This window comes from Phaseolus vulgaris, chromosome 4, assembly GCF_051622355.1.
Source record: "Phaseolus vulgaris cultivar YP4 chromosome 4, ASM5162235v1, whole genome shotgun sequence".
Taxonomy (NCBI): domain Eukaryota; kingdom Viridiplantae; phylum Streptophyta; class Magnoliopsida; order Fabales; family Fabaceae; genus Phaseolus; species Phaseolus vulgaris.
The window spans coordinates 8,080,610-8,099,189 of NC_143501.1; the positions used below are offsets into that span (position 1 = coordinate 8,080,610).

General features: G+C 33.8%; 1 protein-coding gene across 6 annotated transcripts in view; it reads left to right on the forward strand.

Moving 5' to 3' along the window:
• The window catches only part of CSTF77 (Tetratricopeptide repeat (TPR)-like superfamily protein), a 37,769-nt gene extending 19,189 nt beyond the window's left edge, over window positions 1–18,580 (forward strand). For 2 of the 6 annotated variants that reach the window (XM_068645954.2, XM_090301229.1), the window contains exons 11-23: window positions 224–344; window positions 761–819; window positions 1,026–1,094; window positions 1,490–1,630; window positions 2,333–2,397; window positions 7,717–7,813; window positions 8,944–9,003; window positions 9,478–9,624; window positions 10,943–11,009; window positions 11,088–11,183; window positions 13,194–13,286; window positions 13,859–14,110; window positions 17,917–18,580. In XM_068645954.2, the coding sequence (XP_068502055.1) occupies window positions 224–344; window positions 761–819; window positions 1,026–1,094; window positions 1,490–1,630; window positions 2,333–2,397; window positions 7,717–7,813; window positions 8,944–9,003; window positions 9,478–9,624; window positions 10,943–11,009; window positions 11,088–11,183; window positions 13,194–13,286; window positions 13,859–14,110; window positions 17,917–18,080 (1,431 nt within the window). In that variant the 3' untranslated portion in view covers window positions 18,081–18,580. Of the gene's footprint in view, window positions 1–223; window positions 345–760; window positions 820–1,025; window positions 1,095–1,489; window positions 1,631–2,192; window positions 2,235–2,332; window positions 2,398–2,524; window positions 4,759–7,716; window positions 7,814–8,938; window positions 9,004–9,477; window positions 9,625–10,942; window positions 11,010–11,087; window positions 11,184–13,193; window positions 13,287–13,858; window positions 14,111–17,916 lie in introns of those variants that run through there. The other 4 variants (XR_016520379.1, XR_016520378.1, XR_016520377.1 and 1 more) reach the window with 4 other exon arrangements.

Consider the following 18,580-nt stretch of genomic DNA (forward strand, 5'->3'; position numbering starts at 1 on the left):
TTCATATGTAGTAAGTTCATCCCGGCCTATTTGAGGGAACTTTTTTCACAAACACTTATAGAGAGAAAAACAAGAAGGAAAAATGAAATTAATTTTTCCATTTCTTAAAATTAGCATATGCATGAGTTAAAAGTAAGATTTTGGAGAAGCTAATATGGAATACCTTGCTGCATTTATTTGTTCTATTGTTTATGAAATATCTTACTATTGCTATTTTATTCAGTGTCTGATGTATATGTACCATTATCCTGATATATGGTATGACTATGCTACATGGCATGCAAAAGGTGGTTCCATAGATGCTGCAATCAAAGTATTTCAAAGGGCTCTGAAGGCTCTCCCTGGTTTGTAGTGTTTTCTTTCGCTAGCTCTGCTGAATTTTCAGTTATTGTAACTTGTAAGTGAATGTATATTATATTTTGTGTTCGGAACATTCTTTTGATTTTCTTCTGTCGGAAAATAGTTAAGTCATGATATGATACACTCACAATAAAGAAATTTGTCATCTATAGTGTGAAATTCCATGTTTACCAATGAAATTCAGATTTTTTTATTTATTTCCTGATACTTATCCTTGGATTCTGAACATTTCTTGTGTTGAGTTATCTTGATATCTGGTGCAAACTTTATCTTAATTAAGGCTTATATGTTTCTTTTGGGTAGTATGTAACTCTTAACTATGCAATAACATGCCTTACTTTAGACTTTAATGGTATTTTTTTCTTGCATATCTTTGCTCAATCATTTTATTTGTGAACAGATTCAGAAATGCTGCGATATGCTTATGCAGAGCTAGAGGAGTCTCGTGGCGCAATTCAGGTATTGTATGTGTGTTGCAAAACGTACAGTGATTAATGTCATTGAGTATTATTGGAGGTTATGAATCATTGCAAAGATTGAGTCACATTGTACATAGTTTAATTCTTCGTATTGTTCTTGTTGATGTAAAATTTATTTGTTTATTATTTTTCTTGGCTTTTAAATCTTTAACTAAATTATTTCCTTGTTTTTTTGTTTTATGTCAGGCTGCAAAGAAAATATATGAAAGCCTTTTGGGAGATGGTGTCAATGCAACCACACTTGCTCATATTCAAGTACATCTTATGCTTTTAGTGCTCAATAGTAGTGTTGGATACTTCGTACATGGATATATGTTAATCAATTTGTCTTCTGATATTATGTTTTGAAAATCATTGAACAAGTCATAAAGTACGGCTGCATGACATTGTCAGGAATTTAAATGCTTTGCTTGTTCAAATTCTTGGTCTGATTCTTTGAAAGTTTACAGTTGCTTATATATTTTTTTCTATTGTATTTTATCCTGAATAGACATTCATCCATGGAAATCACGTCTGTAGAAAACATAAATTTTTATTTTTCTCTCCGCTTTAGCTTCCTTAGTTGACAATGTTAAGGGATTTGTACAGATTTTAATGCTTTTTTGATAAATTTTCTTGCAAAAAAAGGTGACATCTTTTTCATTCTACAGTTCATACGTTTTCTTAGAAGAACTGAAGGTGTTGAAGCTGCTAGGAAGTACTTTCTGGATGCTCGAAAATCCCCAAGCTGTACTTATCATGTTTATGTTGCTTACGCTACAATGGCATTTTGTCTTGACAAGGATCCAAAGGTTCATACTATTCCCTTTTTATTTTTGTTGACAAATGTATTTTAGACAGGTAGTACAATTATTTATTAACATACAATCTTGTTTGATACTAATGATTCTGCTAGATGTATACCTTGAAATGTATTTTGTGTTTGGAATGGTTGAATATGTTGATCTACATATATGGAAGTGCAAGCGTTTGTAGGTATACTTAGATAACAAAATGCCTTTTGTTGTTAGTGTGATTGGCTCTCAAAATGAAGTAATTATCTTACAATAAGGAAAATGGCCAAGAGTTGCCTTTCTTGCCCATTCGATCCATTGAGATTTAACAAAATAACGTAAATATCTTTTGAGTCCTATATTTTAAAGTTTTTACTTCTAGCTAATAAAATGGCTCAATACTTTATAAATACTCTTGCAAGTTTGTCATTAATTTTATATCAATTGTTTCCTAATTATGCCTTGAATTGATTTTGCAATACATCTGTCCAGGATGAGATTTAATAAAATTTGAATTATGATAAGATCATTGGTAATAGGCTATTTATTGCTTCCTGATTTTTCTCCCTGATTGTGGCAGATTTGGTTTCTTCTTGGAGACTAATTTTGTCCATAAATCAGGGTCTGTATCATTGAAAAGGAATGGAGAAATTCAATATTTCCTTCTCTGTTTTGATAAGTAATAATAAGTATAATTTCTTTATCGGATTATCCATGCAGATGGCTCATAATGTTTTTGAAGCAGGACTAAAACGCTTTATGCATGAGCCTGTTTATATTCTCGAGTGAGTTCTACCTCCTAATTCTTATAACTCTTATGCTTCCTTGTTATGTGGATGCACACCTATATTTGCTTGATACTTTATCCTTTTTATGCCACAAACAAATAGTATTTTCAATATGCGTGTGCAGAAACACTTAGTATTTGAGTTGAGACCAAGTCACTCGTTATTATACTCAAGTCCTTGAGAGGTAATGTCTTTGTGACTTAAAGTCTACCACTACTGAGTGCTAATGTCCGAGGTGATGAGAAAAGCCCTTCGGCGACCTTTCAAAACGGAAATGATTTCCAATTGCTTGTTGGATTCATGACCTAACCCCTTTCCTCAAGGAAAATAGGTATCTCCAAGTCATTAAAGTTTGAAATATCATATTATAAAATTTGAAGGAGCCAAGAAAGGGTGTATTGTGAATATTTATTAAGTTCTTAATATTTGTCAAAACCTTGGTTTTGCTTTTGAAGAGTGTAGTTTTCTGCGTATTTTTGGGTTTTTTCTTTCTTGAGTAGAGTCACAATTCTTTATCTCTATAGCATTGGATTCATCTTCAATTAATGTACTAGGTGAAATATTGGATTCAAATTCAGGCTTTGCTCCTGATTTTGGTACTAAATCTATTACTAATTGAATTTTAGGACTAGGTTGAAGTTCAACATTGATGGTTTTGAAATTAGTGGAGCTAGGATAAGAATCAGTCAAGGTTAGTACTCACTAGTATTTTGCCTAATTCTTTCTGTCTAGTGTGGTTTTTCGGGTCATTCATTGCTTGCAACTTCTCTCAACTCTTCTCAGTTCTTGACTTCCATCGTTCTTGTAGGTTTCTTCATTTTTCATTCTTGAGAGGACTTCCATTGCTTGCAAACCAAGTGGTTGGTTGTTCATTGACTTCTGGACAAATGGAACTTCTTTTGGTTTTAGGCAACAATGTGTTCAAATTGTTCTATTTGACTAGGTTTTTTTAAATGATTTTCAATATATAAATGTTGATTTTCAATTTAAACAATTCAAAACAATATTCAATATATATATATTTGTGTTGATGTCTCTTGCATTTTGAAGATTGCAAGTGTCATAGTGTTTGTATCGTGTGGAATGTTCGTGTTTGCAGCTCCTCAGTTTGATCTCGTTTAGGATGTTGTTAATTCTACCTTGACCTGGATGTCATTCATTTGACTTTGGTCGGGGGTTCATTGTCTTAACATCATTTTTTATGTGATGTTGACACAATTTCATTCAATACAAAGTTGATCATGTTATTTTTCGGTTATCATTGTTTTGGGGTTAGTTTTTGTTGAAGTCAGTAAGGGTTCTTTTTCAATCGATGTTGACCAAAGTTATTTTTTAGCAAACGTAGGTCGATGTTACTTCTCGTTAAACGGTAGTTTGATTTTTCCTGACCAATGTTTAACCTATGTTAGTCAAGGTTTTTAATTGATGTTGGTGGGATTTTTTCTTGACTGGTTTTAGTCAAGGTTTTTCTTACAATGTTGATAAGGCTTACTTTTGAGTTGACACTGTTAGGATTAATTTATTTCTTGATTTAAGCTAGGTCCTAATTCTTGATCAATGTTAGTCAGGATTTTCTTGGCCAATTTGTAGTTTTGTTTTCAATTGATTTCATCCATGATTTTTTATTTGTTGTCGTCTATTAGGGTTATTTTTGTTCTTGATATTTGCAGGGGTTTCACAATCAAGGTCATTAGTGTTATTTTTTGTTCAAAGTCAGTTAAGATTTTTATTTTACACTGGATGAAGAAACTTTCATGTAACTTTCAATAGAATTGTTTTTGGCCAATGTCAGTTGGAGACTTTTCAGCTGATGTCGGTCAAAAATCTAGTCTTAACCTACAAGATTGAAAAAATTACTTGACTTGAGTGAGGCAATATAATTGTGATACACATTGGCTAAAAATGGTGTATGCTAATACCAGTCATGAAAAAACCTTGTTTACGTCAACCAAATTTTTTTGGCAAACATTGGCCGAAAGTTAGCTTCAATTAAAGATTCTATTTCTTAAAGTCTCCTAGGTAGGGATTAGCATAAGATGTGGATAGAATAGTGATAGTAAGCACGTTCAATGCATTATTGTATAATAGTGAAACTTTGAGTTGATGATGACTCTATCGTTGTATGAGTTTACCCTATCTCAATGGGATAATTTGTCTTAAAAATATCACTAATTGATATTTTTGAATTATTAAATATTGTTTAATATTGAAATAAATATTTGTTCGGTGGTAGAAATAGTGTATCCAAACAAGAAAATTAAAATTTAATAATTTTGAGTTGTCTTAGCCAAACAAAACCTTGAACTAGGGAAGGAAATACATAATTATTTTATTGATCAGAATTACACAACTACATTCTCACCATTTTTTTTGTAATTGTTGGAGATCCTACATCAACTAAAAAATTAGGACATTTCATAACACGTTAAGTGGGTGAAAACATCACCTTATAAACCGATTTTATAAAGTTGAGTTAGACTTAAAGTTCACTTCTTAATAGGATTTATACATTTGCTGCTGGGGATAGGTCTGATGGGAAGACCAAGGAAATATATGAGAAGTTGGAGGAGCCGGGAGAGAAACTGGCGAAAGCTGGGTATGTTGCAGACACGTCTTTTGTGTTGGAAGTAGTGGATGGAGATGAGAAGAGTCAAACTATAAGGTATTATAGTGAAAGGTTGGCCATTGCGTTTGGACTTATTACTTTCCTTAGGAGCGACCTATTAGAGTGATGAAGAACTTGCGTGTTTGTGGAGATTGACACACTGCAATGAAGTTTATTAGCAAGTGTACTCGAAGGGATTTATCCTATTCTTTTATTTTATTTTATTTTAATATGAATTTCATAGTATATAAGTGAGTGCAAACCTCACCTTACAAGCCGGTTTTATAAGGTTGAGTTATGCTTAAAATCCACTTCTTAATATGATATCAAAGTTATTTCGAGCCTATCTTATCGAGTGTTTGTTGGGCTTATTAGGTCACCCACTATCGGGCCACTATTATATATAAGTCCCATGCACGAGTTAGGGATTTAGGGTTTAGGGTTTTGGTGAAAAAGTTCGTTACATGAAGTCTTGTGGGGACATGGGTTGTAACTGTGTAAATAGAAGAAAACTAGTTATAGGATTAATTCCCCTTGTGCATAATAAACACATAGGGTTATGTTTATATAGAGATTATTTGTACAAAAAATATGGGTAAAGCCCATTACATTGACAATAACATTTAACACTCCCCTTGGTGCATATAAATAGTACGTACCAAGCTTATTACAAATATAATCAATTCTAGGTCTTCGTAAGGATTTAGTAAAAATATCTGCTAATTGATCATTTGAATTAACAAACTCAGTCTTGATGTCGACAAATACAATATTTTCTCAAATAAAAATGACAATCAATCTCAATATGTTTTGTTCTTTCATAAAGGACATGATTAGAGCTATTATGAAGAGCAGGTTGATTGTCACATATGTGTCATTTGAGTGACCACTCCAATTGCAACTCTTTAAGTAGCTATTTAAGCAAAATAAGTTCACAAGTAACCGAGGCCACTGTTCTATATTCTGCTTCTACACTAGATCTCGCTACAACATTTAGTTTCTTGCTCTTCCAAAAGACCAAGTAATTATCAGTGGAGACATAATATCCAAAAGTGAATCTTCTATTAAAAGGAGATCTTGCCCCATCAACATCTAAATAACAAACAATTTTAGTATAGTAGACTTATTTGTTTTAACTACTACATTATTGAATATTTTTTTATGTGAAGTAAATTCTTACGAGTTTATAGAGCTTCCATGAGTTTACACAGACTCTCGAGTTTGGTATCCTTTAGTCTAATAGTTTGCTATTTACAAACAACATTTAAAAAATGCAACAATTTGAATTGAGAATTGTTCAAATTCAATATATATTTTTTTTAAATTGTGAAATTCCCTTTGAAAACACACTATTAGGGTCTAGTTGCTTAGATTTGGTTTGTGGGGTCCATACACAGATAATTGCTTTTGCAATGTTAGAGTGTGTTATTGTGTATTTAGTGCAGACTGATTTGATATTAGTTATAAAAGGAAATTGAATATCTTATATTTGTCTCTGATTCATTCAATATTTCTATAAAACTAGCTTTGGTGTCTCATTGTGAAACGGTTTCTGGCTTATTCATTACTTTTCTTTCTCAGCAATCTTCATCACCTGAGAACATGAATATAAGTACTGAAATGAATTTTATAGTCGAGCTATCGGATTCTAGAGGACAACACAATACTTATGTAAAGATTGTTTGGGTATTAATTTAAGTTTGAAATATAAATATTTGTGTTTTGTTTCAATTAAAATTAAAACAAATACTAAAAGATAAAGAGATAAAGTAATAATAAAAGATAATGGATTAAAGTAAAAGTGAAGATAAAATAAACCATAAAAGATAGAAAGATAAAATAAACCACAAGAGATAAATATAGAAATACAGATAGAATAAACTATAAATGATAAAAGGATAAAATAAACAATAAGAGATAAAAATAAAAGAATCTGTAAAAGACGGAGATAGAAGATAAAAGTAAAAGATAAAATTGAGAGATAAAAGATAACGAGATAGAATATTATTATAAAGTGAACTTTAAGCCTAACTCAACCCCATAAAAACCGGTTCATGGGAGTGAGGTTTGCACCTACTTATATACTATGAAAGGCTCTAATCTCTAGTCGATGTGTGATCTCCAACAAATATAATAAAGGTAAAAGATAAATATAAAGATATAAATAAAAGATAAGAATAATGAAGAGGAGATAAAAGAGATAAAACTGTAAGTAGATTGTTTTTGGCATGTAGATTGAATAAATGTGATAGATAGTGAAATGTAAAAGGAATTTAAAACAGTGGTAGGTTTGAAAATGTAAATGTGTGATTCTTCAATTTCTTCAGTTGGTTAAAACTAAATCCCTGTGTCTTTCCTCTCATGCGTCCAAACCATCCATCTTGATTTTATGTTATTTTTCCTCATTAGTGGTAGACCAATCCTGTGTATAATTATTTTGTATCTTGTACTTTTTTGTGTGGCCATGCATTTCTCAATATTCTCATTTTGCTACTCTCATCTTATTTCTTTAAAGTCCACTTTTTATTATCATGTAGAACAGTACTATAAATCTTGCGTAAGTTCATTAGGTACTTTGTGACACAAATAACTCTAATGCCTTCCTCCAGTTTAGCCGTCTAAATTGTATCTTAGGTGTGACATCCTCATTTTGATTAATTATAATTTCATTCATGCCAAAAAGGATATTGGTTATTTTCATGATATATCAGATATGCTGATTTCTTGATACGAATGAATGATGACCAAAATATACGAGCTTTATTTGAGAGGGCATTAAGTTCACTTCCACCTGAAGAATCACTTGAGGTAGGCCTTGCTTCTTATTGTTTTACTCTTTGATTTTTTCTTTCTTGGAACCTTAGTAGAAATTTAATAAATTAACTTGAAGGGTTATATTTCTGCTTAAATCAGGTACGTGATACTAGATTTTAGATCTTTAGGGAAGAATATATTTATTTAGTTTTTGATGAACATTGGATGGATAGGATACCATGTTAAGAGAGAGAGAGAGAAACAAAGAGAGAAGTAGCATGTACGGGCACATGTGGCCTTTGGTGGTTGTTGGATTGGTGGCACTAGGCTGGTCCTCAGGAGATGATGCCGATGATGTGTTTTCTGGTAAAAAAAGACCAATGACGATGGCGATGAGAATATTAATGTCGGAACAAGAGAGAGAGAGAGAGAGAGAGAGAGAGAGAGAGAGAGAGAGAGAGAGAGAGAGAGAGAGAGAGGAGAGAGAGAGAGAGGAGAGAGAGAGAGAGAGAGAGAGAGAGAGAGAGAGAGAGAGAGAGAGAGAGAGAGAGAGAGAGAGAGAGAGAGACGGAGAGAGAGAGAGAGAGAGAGATGAGAGAGAGAGAGAGAGAGAGCAGAGAGAGAGAGAGAGAGAGAGAGAGAGAGAGAGAGAGAGAGAGAGAGAGAGAGAGAGAGAGAGAGAGAGAGAGAGAGAGAGAGAGAGAGAGAGAGAGAGAACAATAGATCATAGGATGTATTTCGTGACATAATATCGCTACTGAATTTATTAGGGAGAAAACATAATTACAAGAAAGTAAATTTTGAGTCTAATTCAACCTTACAAAACCTGCTTAATAAGGTGATATTTGCCCCTACTTATATATTATAATTTGACCATATCTTTTGTGGATGTAGGATCTCCAACATATAAATATAGAATCAATCAATTAATCCTAATATTCAATGTTAGCTTATATTTATAAGATTCAAACGAAATCTATGAGCCAAAACCCTAAGAGAGGCTAAGTAGAAAACCAATGAATATTGTAGTACATTTTTAGATTGAAATGCATAATTTCCCATATTATTCAACTTGTTTAATTCTATGTTAATTTTGCTTATAGTTTCTGTACTCATTCAGTAGGATAATTCTAGAGATTGTTGTTTACTAGTTTCTAATTTGTATGTAATTATTGTCAGTGTAGGTCTGGAAAAAGTTCACCCAGTTTGAGCAAACTTACGGGGATCTTGCTAGCATGCTGAAGGTTTCTTCAAATATGTTATTATACAGTATTCTCTTTGCCATCACTAGTTGTTTCTTCAGTGTGTCATGTTCATGGATTGACAATTAGCTAACATTAACCGAATAGGCATTTGGTCTAACATCCCACTGTTAGGTGCCACATCGGGACTGCTTGAGTAAAGGAGCGAAGATCGTTTCAAAGAATAAAAGTTGGTGTTATTTTCTTTTTGTTTTCCAAATCAATGCTCTATAACTGTGTCTAACAAAACTTCTTTGCCATTGTAACAACATAGACTTTGGTTCTATAACACATCTAGAAATAAGTTCTCGAGGGTGGCAAGAAAATGCTATTAAAATCATGTCCATGATATGTACCTTTTTTAAAAAAATTCTAATGAGTGTACACTTGTAGTTGCTTATGACTGTTGAATGGACCAAACATGGAAGGGCTGTAATCATCTTGTAATTTATGATTTATCCTTGTCAAACTATATAGGTTGAGCAAAGAAGGAAAGAAGCACTTTCTGGAGCTGAAGATGGAACATCATTAGAGAGTTCTCTGCAAGACATTGTATCACGGTACAGTTTCATGGATCTGTGGCCGTGTTCTTCTAATGATCTTGATCATTTAGCTCGGCAAGAGGTACAACTCAATTGTATATTTTTTGAGATAAATAAGCTTGTGGTCATGCACTAACCCTCTAATAAGCTTAAGATGTTAGGTGAATACTCAAATTGTTTTATATCTAATATAGCTCATCACTCAAACACCTTTTAAGCTTTAAGGGTATACAATACCTAGGCCCACCATATACTGTGGCATTGTCTGAAACAATGCTCTTAATTTGTTAACTGGCGGGAATGACCTGGAGGAAGTTTATAAGTATCGAGATACAAATGCAAATTTTGGACTAATGCATTTGAATAAGAAATGGGATGTTTATGTCCAAATGCCTGGTGAGTTTAATAAAATTAAAGAGAATATTCTCTGTGAGATACGAGTTTTTAATGTGTTCTGATCTCAGGCTTCTCTGCCATATTGGAAAATCCCAATAGGTAGCTCATGAGGTGATAGTTGTTCCTTTATATACATTGTTTCGTTCATATTGGTAGTTAATGTGGGATATGCCAATATTATGAAACCAGGACTGGTCTATGGTTTTACTTGCTAGTTGCAAATTGTCTACCAAGGGAAACTGGTCGACCTAGGCATTTTAATTAAAGTACTTTGATCCTTTAAAATTGAACCAACCTGTAAAAATTCCTATATTCATAATTTGCATGATCATCAAGGACATCAAATCATGAATCACCAAGTAAAAATTTTAAATCATGAATTGGTAATTGTAGGATTAAAAAATTGAAAAGTAACTTGAGGTTATCAAATAAATGATGATGAGTAGTGATAATTTTAAATTAGGTATTGAAAAAACAACTCATTATGTGTTACAAAACTGAATCATGTATGAATGATTGTGTGAAGCTTCTATATTAGAGAACTGAAAAAAGAGAAATGAATCAGCCAACTAGAGTGCAGTGTGCAGAATCAGTGAGTGAAACTGAACCGCTTTCTTTAGAGGAATGAATAAAACTAGAACATAGAGATATTAAGTGTTCAGTTGTACTCCTTCAATTTCTTTTCATATTTTAATGTCGGTAACTTTTCAATTTCTTTTACTCTAAATGGCTAAAGAAAATTTAACGAAAAGCTAAATTTTGTAATTTGTATTGTGATGTGAAATCACAATTGACTTACAATTCATTGGCTTGCCCAGTCGTAGCAATTTGTGTAATATGGATTGAAAAGATAAGATTCTAATATCATGATTGTATTAGTCTTGATCAAACCACTAATCATTACCATTTTCCTTTACTTCTTTTCCAGAATTAGCCTGCCTCTCTTGAATTCTTTTGTTTTTGTGTTCTATACAGTAATTCAATTTTCATTTCTACATCTTCAGTGGCTTACCAAAAATATCAATAAGAGAGTGGAGAAGTGTATTTTGGCTAACGGAACGATTGTTATAGGTACTGATAATATTATTATATTCATTCAAACATTTAATTTCTACGTATTATATGGTGAATGCTAAAATGTTAGTGCAGATAAGACATCTATGTCAAACATTTCAAGTACATCACCAAAGATTGTTTATCCTGATACTTCAAAGATGGTGATCTATGATCCGAAGCATACTCCTGGTACATAACTCATCCTATTCAAAATTGGATTACTTTTTGGTAATAAACCTTTTATAAATTTACGAGAATGATGTGGCTTTAATCCCACCCGCACATGCTGATTTATTTATGATTAGAGATCTAAGAAAGTGTTATCTTAATGTTGTGTGTCTAATGCAGACCACACTATGTATTTATACCAATTTACAGAATCAAATATAATAAGTTCTTCCCTAATAATCAGGAATCAATGATCCTAATTTCATGGAATTTGTAATAGCTAATGACTAATTACATTCTACCCCCCCCCCCCCCCCCCCCCCCCCCCCCCAAGCTAGAGCATATGTCATATGCATGTAGCTTGTCACAAATGTACTCAACGTGAGGACCTCTAAGGGACTTGGTGAACAACATGTCAGCCAATTGGTCACTATAATTGACTAAATTAGTTGTGATTTCTCTAGAGAGCACCTTTTCTCTCCCAAAGTAACAATCAATCCCTGTTTGGTTCTTTCTTGGAAGACCAAGTTTGATGCAATGGGAAGTGTAGCTTAATTGTCACAAATAAGTTTCATTTCATGGATGTTCCTAATTCTTAGTTGTTGTAGTGTTTGCCTAAGCTAGATAAGCTCACAAGTTGATGCTGCCATAGCACGACATTCTGCTTTTGCACTGGATCTAGCACTTATGTTTTGCTTCTTGCTTCTCCATGACATCAAGCTTCCTTTGATAAGAACAAAATATCCAAAAGTGGATCTTCTATCTGAATGAACCAAGTCAAAAGGGGAAGAACCAGTTTTATTAACTCGAGGACCGTAGGTATGATGAGTGTGTTTTTCTACCTGACAAGACTCGCATTGAAAAGCTAAATTGTGAGAAAAACAGAGAACCATATGATGAATTTTGGTTATACTAAGATGCAAGGTTGTCAAACTCGCGAGTCTACATAAACTCGACTCGTAGTGGGTTTAGGGTTTAGGGTCGTAAGAGTCTACTTTCAACCTGCACCGCGACTACCTGCAATCCGCGACCACTGCGACAAGTAGGATCTCCAACAAGGTACTATGATAACAAGTCTACCATAACCACTACCCACAATCCAACACATGATAGGAACAAACATATTGACAAGCACTTCATAAAAGATAATCTTGACATGAGAAAGGTCTAGTAGTAATAACCCATGTCTCCCCATAGGACTTTAGATAGTAGACATTTTCCCTAAAAGTAAATGAGTTTCCTCATAATTCTCTAATATTGACCCTGTAGGATCTTGTGTACTAAACTTCTTTCTAGGACAATTCCGCTCTTTCTACACAGAAGACCTTTATTCACTACAAAATTACCTTCAAGAATGTCATTTTGTTGTGGTGTAGGATCTTGTGTACTAAACTTCTTTCTAGGACAATTCCGCACTTTCTACACAACAGACCTTTATTCACTACAAAACTACCTTCAAGAATGTCATTTTGTTGTGGTGTATCGACACAAATGAGTTCATCAACAATACCATTTTTCAGAATGGACTTTAGACATGTTAGGGTTTACATATTCTCTCCAATTATCAAAACACAAATGTTTTAATTAACTTTCCTAATAGTGTATGTATTATGTGGTTGAATTTTAGAAATATAAGAAAAACCTTAGATTCTTTCATGAGGAAAATCCTTGTCATGAGTGCAATCATCAATAAAGTGACAAACCATTTGGTATGAGATGTACTAGAATTTGATGGACATCCTCATCATCAGAATGAAGGAAATCATGAGGATATTACAAGGAGAATGTGTGACACGATGATGCTTTGGAAACTAAAATAGATTACACTTGAATGACTTAACAACCACTTTTGAAAGTAAAGGACACACAGACCTGAGAATGTAGTGAAGTTAAATGAAAAATCCTCAAAGTATTGTTTCTTGTTTTAATTCATATTATTTCATTTTCCTCACTGACGAATATGGAAAAAGGTAGCTAGTTAATATGTACAACTACACCTGGACTGATGACTTTGTCTTATCCAATTTCCAGTTACAGGTTCCGGAACAAATGCATTTGATGAAATTCTGAAAGCTACACCACCTGCTTTAGTAGCATTTTTGGCAAATCTACCAGCGGTTGAAGGTAAGTTACTATTTCTTTTTGACTGATTTCTTATCCATTTTACTTTATATATTTTCTGCAATTTTATATGCAATCTGTCAACATTTGGTGAAAAGCCAACTAGGATGAGCTTTACTTATTGACTAGCCAATATGGAGAGGTAGTTTATGTTAATGCTCCTTTTTTCTTCTTTGGTTCTTTAATTTATTTCTTCTTTCATCTGTAGTGTCTATTTCCCTAACAATATTAATATTATTGAGTTTAAGTAATGCATTTCTGGAGTTTCTGCAACCATGGACCATTTCATTCTTAGATTGTCAATACATGCTATCTACTGAAACTGCCACTGAAATTTTTCCTGGAGGATTTTATTTGATAAGTTTTGACGAATCTTGTTTGAATTCTCTTAGTTTGTCTGAATGGTTCAGAAAATAATATAGTTTTGATGGATTGCAGAATGGTAGAAGTTTAGTTCTTGGTTAAGGAAAAAAAAATATACTGACCATTTTTCTGGGCTTACCCCACCACAACTACTTCTGTTTCTTTATTATTTGTATCTGAATGCAGTTGAAAAATGTTTCTGAATTTTCCAGGTCCAACACCAAATGTGGATATTGTGCTATCAATTTGTTTGCAGAGTGATCTACCAACAGGACAAAGTGCAAAAATAGGAATTTCAACACAAGTGCAAACTGGGAAAGGAGGGATTCCATCACAGTTGCCAGCAGGTTCTGCTCCTGCTACTAGTGAACTTTCTGGTTCAAGCAAGTCGCACCCTGTTCCAAGTGGCGTGTCTTTGAAACCAGGAAGTAATAGACAATATGGGAAAAGGAAGGAATCAGAAAGTATGTGCATCATCGATTTAGGATCTCATGCTTATACATATATTCTTGTTTTTTCATTTTAATTTATGTGTGCAATTTTACTAATTTAGAGTTGTGTGTATTTGAGCCATGCAGCAGGACTATTGGAAATTTCTCCTTAGATTAGTGCAGTAATAATATGCAATGTGAAAAGATAAGGATTGAGAGAGACTACACAAAGGATTTTTATAGTGGTTCATCTAATAACCTAGGCTACGTCCAGTTCTTGGTCAACATAGACAATTAAGGTTCCACCAATGCAGACCAATGCTCCAATGGTACAAGTATTATTTGGATGCACCTACTTTTAGCTAAAGAATAGTATTATTTAGAACGCTACCACACTTGACTTAGACTGAGTATTCTTTGGAACGCAACCACTATTGGCTAAACCATTTTGTTTCCACAAAGGTTGTGATCTAAAAGATCACAAGTCAGTAACTAAAATAGGGTAACGTCCTAAGACAGATACAAGATGATTAAACTCTTTTAGGTTGCTATGAAAACAAACAGTGTTCTCGCTCACACACTAAGGCTAGAGGATTGTTAAAGAGTACAAGAGCTTTAACATTCTTGTTGTGATGATTCTCATCGTCAACCTTTCTTCTTCATAGAGATCTTCTTTATACAACGCTAAGAAGAAAAGAGTCATTGCATATCCTTTTGGAACGTTGTTAGACAAACAACAATTCTTCTTTCAATTTCAACTATTGCCTGACCACATTTTAAGCTTTGAGATGCATTAAATGCCTTTACATAGAATTAATTGCACATCTCTTCTTTAAGAAACACTTTAATACACGACATCACTTACCAGACCCGAGTCAAGTAGCTTTTTCCTAAAATGGAGAAAAGTAAGGACCATGTGAGTCTAGAAGTCTTTTCAAAGCGGACGTCTTGACACATCGAAGGTGTTGTTGGCGTGGAACAACTTTAAACACGTTCTTCAAGAGATCTCGGTGTTGACATTTCAAAGCAAGATCCTCTTGAAAGTATGAAGAAGCAAATATTGCTTGTGTATGTAAAATAAACATTAAAACATTCAATATGTACTATGAATGCTTAACACTTCGTATCTAGATCATTTGCCCAACTTTTTCGCTTATTAGATGAAATTATACAAACACAAGGTACTTTGCTTTTGATCTTGTGGTTTAAAAAGACATGTTTTACACTTTATTGTAAGCATTTAATCAAAACAAACTTGGGGTTTATTGGATTTTGTTCTAACAAAAGCCTCTACAGGTATCTACTTAACTCCCCGTGAGTTTAAGCACAAGCACATAATGTTTGTCTAGGCTATACAACAATAAAATACAAGAACTTCTTGTTCTAGAGGATAACTTTGTACTGCAGAAGAATTTATGTAAAATTTCATCTTAAAACCATTTAACATTAAGTGAAATTGCCCAAAAGATATGAGTCACACTCTAATACATGAAATAGAACATGTGGGACTTCCCAACACTTCCACTACACATATGTCTGCCAAATCAAGTGAGCTTGGAATCATAAAGTTTTTCAGCTATACAATTTGAAAAATATTGGGAGGCGGATGGGAGGGAGCTTGAATTGACCATTGTGGATCAATTATTGGCTCTGATACCGTATCAGAATTAGATATGTAAAAACAGAGAAAACTTTAAAAAACAAGAACTGAATATGATTTCACTCTTAACATACAAAGGGTACACAGAAAGAGTCTAACTATAGACTAAAAAGAGGTTACACAACCATAACAGAAAAACTGAAACTAACAGCTAACATTCAGTTGAAAAACTGAATGTGTATATTGCTAATACACCAGAATAGACTATCACTACTCCAAAACTTGAGGCAGGTAATGTGAGATTTTCCAACACTTCCCTTCCACAGATACTTGCCAAACTAGGCAACCCACCAGAATAGGCTATCACTAAGGTGAGGTATAGGCTTTCATAACATGTCAGATTTCATCTTATAATCAATTTGCTTTAAGTGAAGTTGTCCAACAGATATTTCAGCTGCACTCCAAGACTTGAGGTTGGCAATGTGGGACTTCGCAACAATTTAAAAATATGAAAACTCTTTTACAAGTCATCTTGAAGTAAGATCGTGAACAAAATAAGTGAAATTGAAGAAACTAAGATGAACAGGATTGAGGTCATGTTTGTAGGTACAAAATAGGTACAAAGTCATGTTGCACGAGGAGGACAAATTAGAGCATGTAGTTGATTAAGTAATGGGAGGTAAGAATTTCATTGCCCTAGTAGCATAGAAGGATTTGAGAGTAATTTTGCAAATAACAAAAGGCAAGTAATTGGAAAAAGATAACTAAGAGGAAAAAGATTAGTTACCGGTTATATGGTTCGAGGCACTAGAAATAAGTATCTAGGGTCCAAGGGAGGAAGATTGAGAGACAAAAGGCTATGAGATTACTAAACTGAATGAAGATAGTAATAGGTGAGGCAAGATAACCCGAGGAAATCATGATACTCAATGGTGGTTAATAATGTTGGCGTAGAAGGTTTTGCAACTTGGGCAACATTAGTCGTCTTTCATTGTTCCCTAACTTTAGTGTGACATCCTACTTCAATGTGGACAAAGTGGTTACAATAATTTCTATGAGGATGACTCTTTTCCACCAGGACCCTTGCTAGGTTTTCAACAATAACAAAAGAACAAAAGAGGCAAGGGGTTGGCAAAAACTATGCAATGTGGAGAGTCAATTTTTTTCACTAATCATATCATAGGTGGGAACTATAAGGCCGTAATTTATCTAGTTACGCACCAGGTCAAGGTTTAGAGGAAGATCCACAAGAACATGTACCATGAAGAATTGGTTACATTGGCAGTATGTTTCAGCATCAGATTTTTATGATCAACAATCAAACTATGAAGCCTACCTAGATACATCGAGATGTTCATATTCTCAAGTTTGATGAAGAACATAATGGTCACTATATTGTAAAAGCGGTTGACATAGTTGGTGTAGACCTCCTTGGCTTTATTCCATACCCCATAACATTTTGGAAAAACTTGATGTTGAGTTGATGGTTGACGGAACAGAGAACCAAAGAACAGTGAATAAAAAGGCATCAATTAGCTGCCACCGGTCTTCATCTTCAACAAGAACATTCACTGTCTAGTTGGTGAAATGGTGAACACGACCTTGTGTGCCTAACCATAGCTGGACTGCAGATGCCCGTGCAGTATAATTAGCTGATCCAGTTAATTTTTCACATAAAATCAGAAGGACATTGGTAAACGTTGCAGTCAAAAGAGGTCTTAAAGGAGGCATGTGAAAGAAGCCAAACCGAGATTGGGGGGTTCACAAGAGGTAGAAGAGGAGCACTTGGAGGGTCATAAGAGAGTGTGATGTGTCCCTGGAAGAGTCGCACTAGAGAATAGGAGGCACTGCAGTGTCCAAAAGGGATTTGCATTGGTTCGTGATAATTTTTTCACAAAGACAGAAGATGACAGACTGCATTGAAAAAAATAGAGCAAAGGGAAAGACAGCCAAAGCTCTTGATACCATATAGAAAGATTTACAGAAATTTAAGGAGCTTACACATAATCCTCCATCTTTTTGGCCATTATTTTATTGTGCCTAGATTTAACAGTGTATATTGTTCACAGTAGATGTAAACTCTAAACCACCAAGAAGTAATAATACCTAAATACTGGTTGTTAAAAATTGCATTGCCTTAGTTTTTTAATGTGTATATACTTGTACTCTTAGAGCTCTCTTTATGTTTTTACTTCAAAGTTTCCCTCCTGCTGATATTTGGTATGGTAAAAATGTTTAGGGCAAGAGGATGATGATACTACTACAGTCCAAAGTCAACCACTTCCACGAGATGCTTTCCGGATACGACAGTATCAGAAAGCTCGAGCCAGCAGTGCTTCTCAAACAGGATCAGTTTCATATGGAAGTGCATTTTCTGGCGATTTATCTGGCAGCACTGGTTGATAAAATATTTTTAAGCATTTCTTGGAGGCCCTTGTAAATTAAAAGACCTTCCATGAGCTCATATATCACTATCCTTTTGCTTATAGCTTTATATATAAGTTGTTAACATGATGTATATTCAGGGTTCATGCCTTGTCCATTGTCATGTTTCCTAAAGTTATCTGAGAAGGCAAAAGGACTATAATCTTTGCATGAGTTCAGCTTTTGGGAGGATTAATACTTCGAAAAGAACATGGACTTGCATGGAAGAATGATACTTGTCTCTAAATTGCTAGAGTAGAGATTGGTCTTCTAAAACTATGTTTCCCATGCAGGATGTAACTAGATGTTTCAAAGTAAGATTTATTATATGCATTTTTATTTTGCTATACTATTGGAGGTGTATGTAACGCGGTTGCAGACCCAAGGATTGAACTTTTAGTATCATGATTTTAGAATCTGTTGGTGTTAGAATTTGTGCCAGTTATCTATTAATTACAATTTATTTATATTTATTTTAA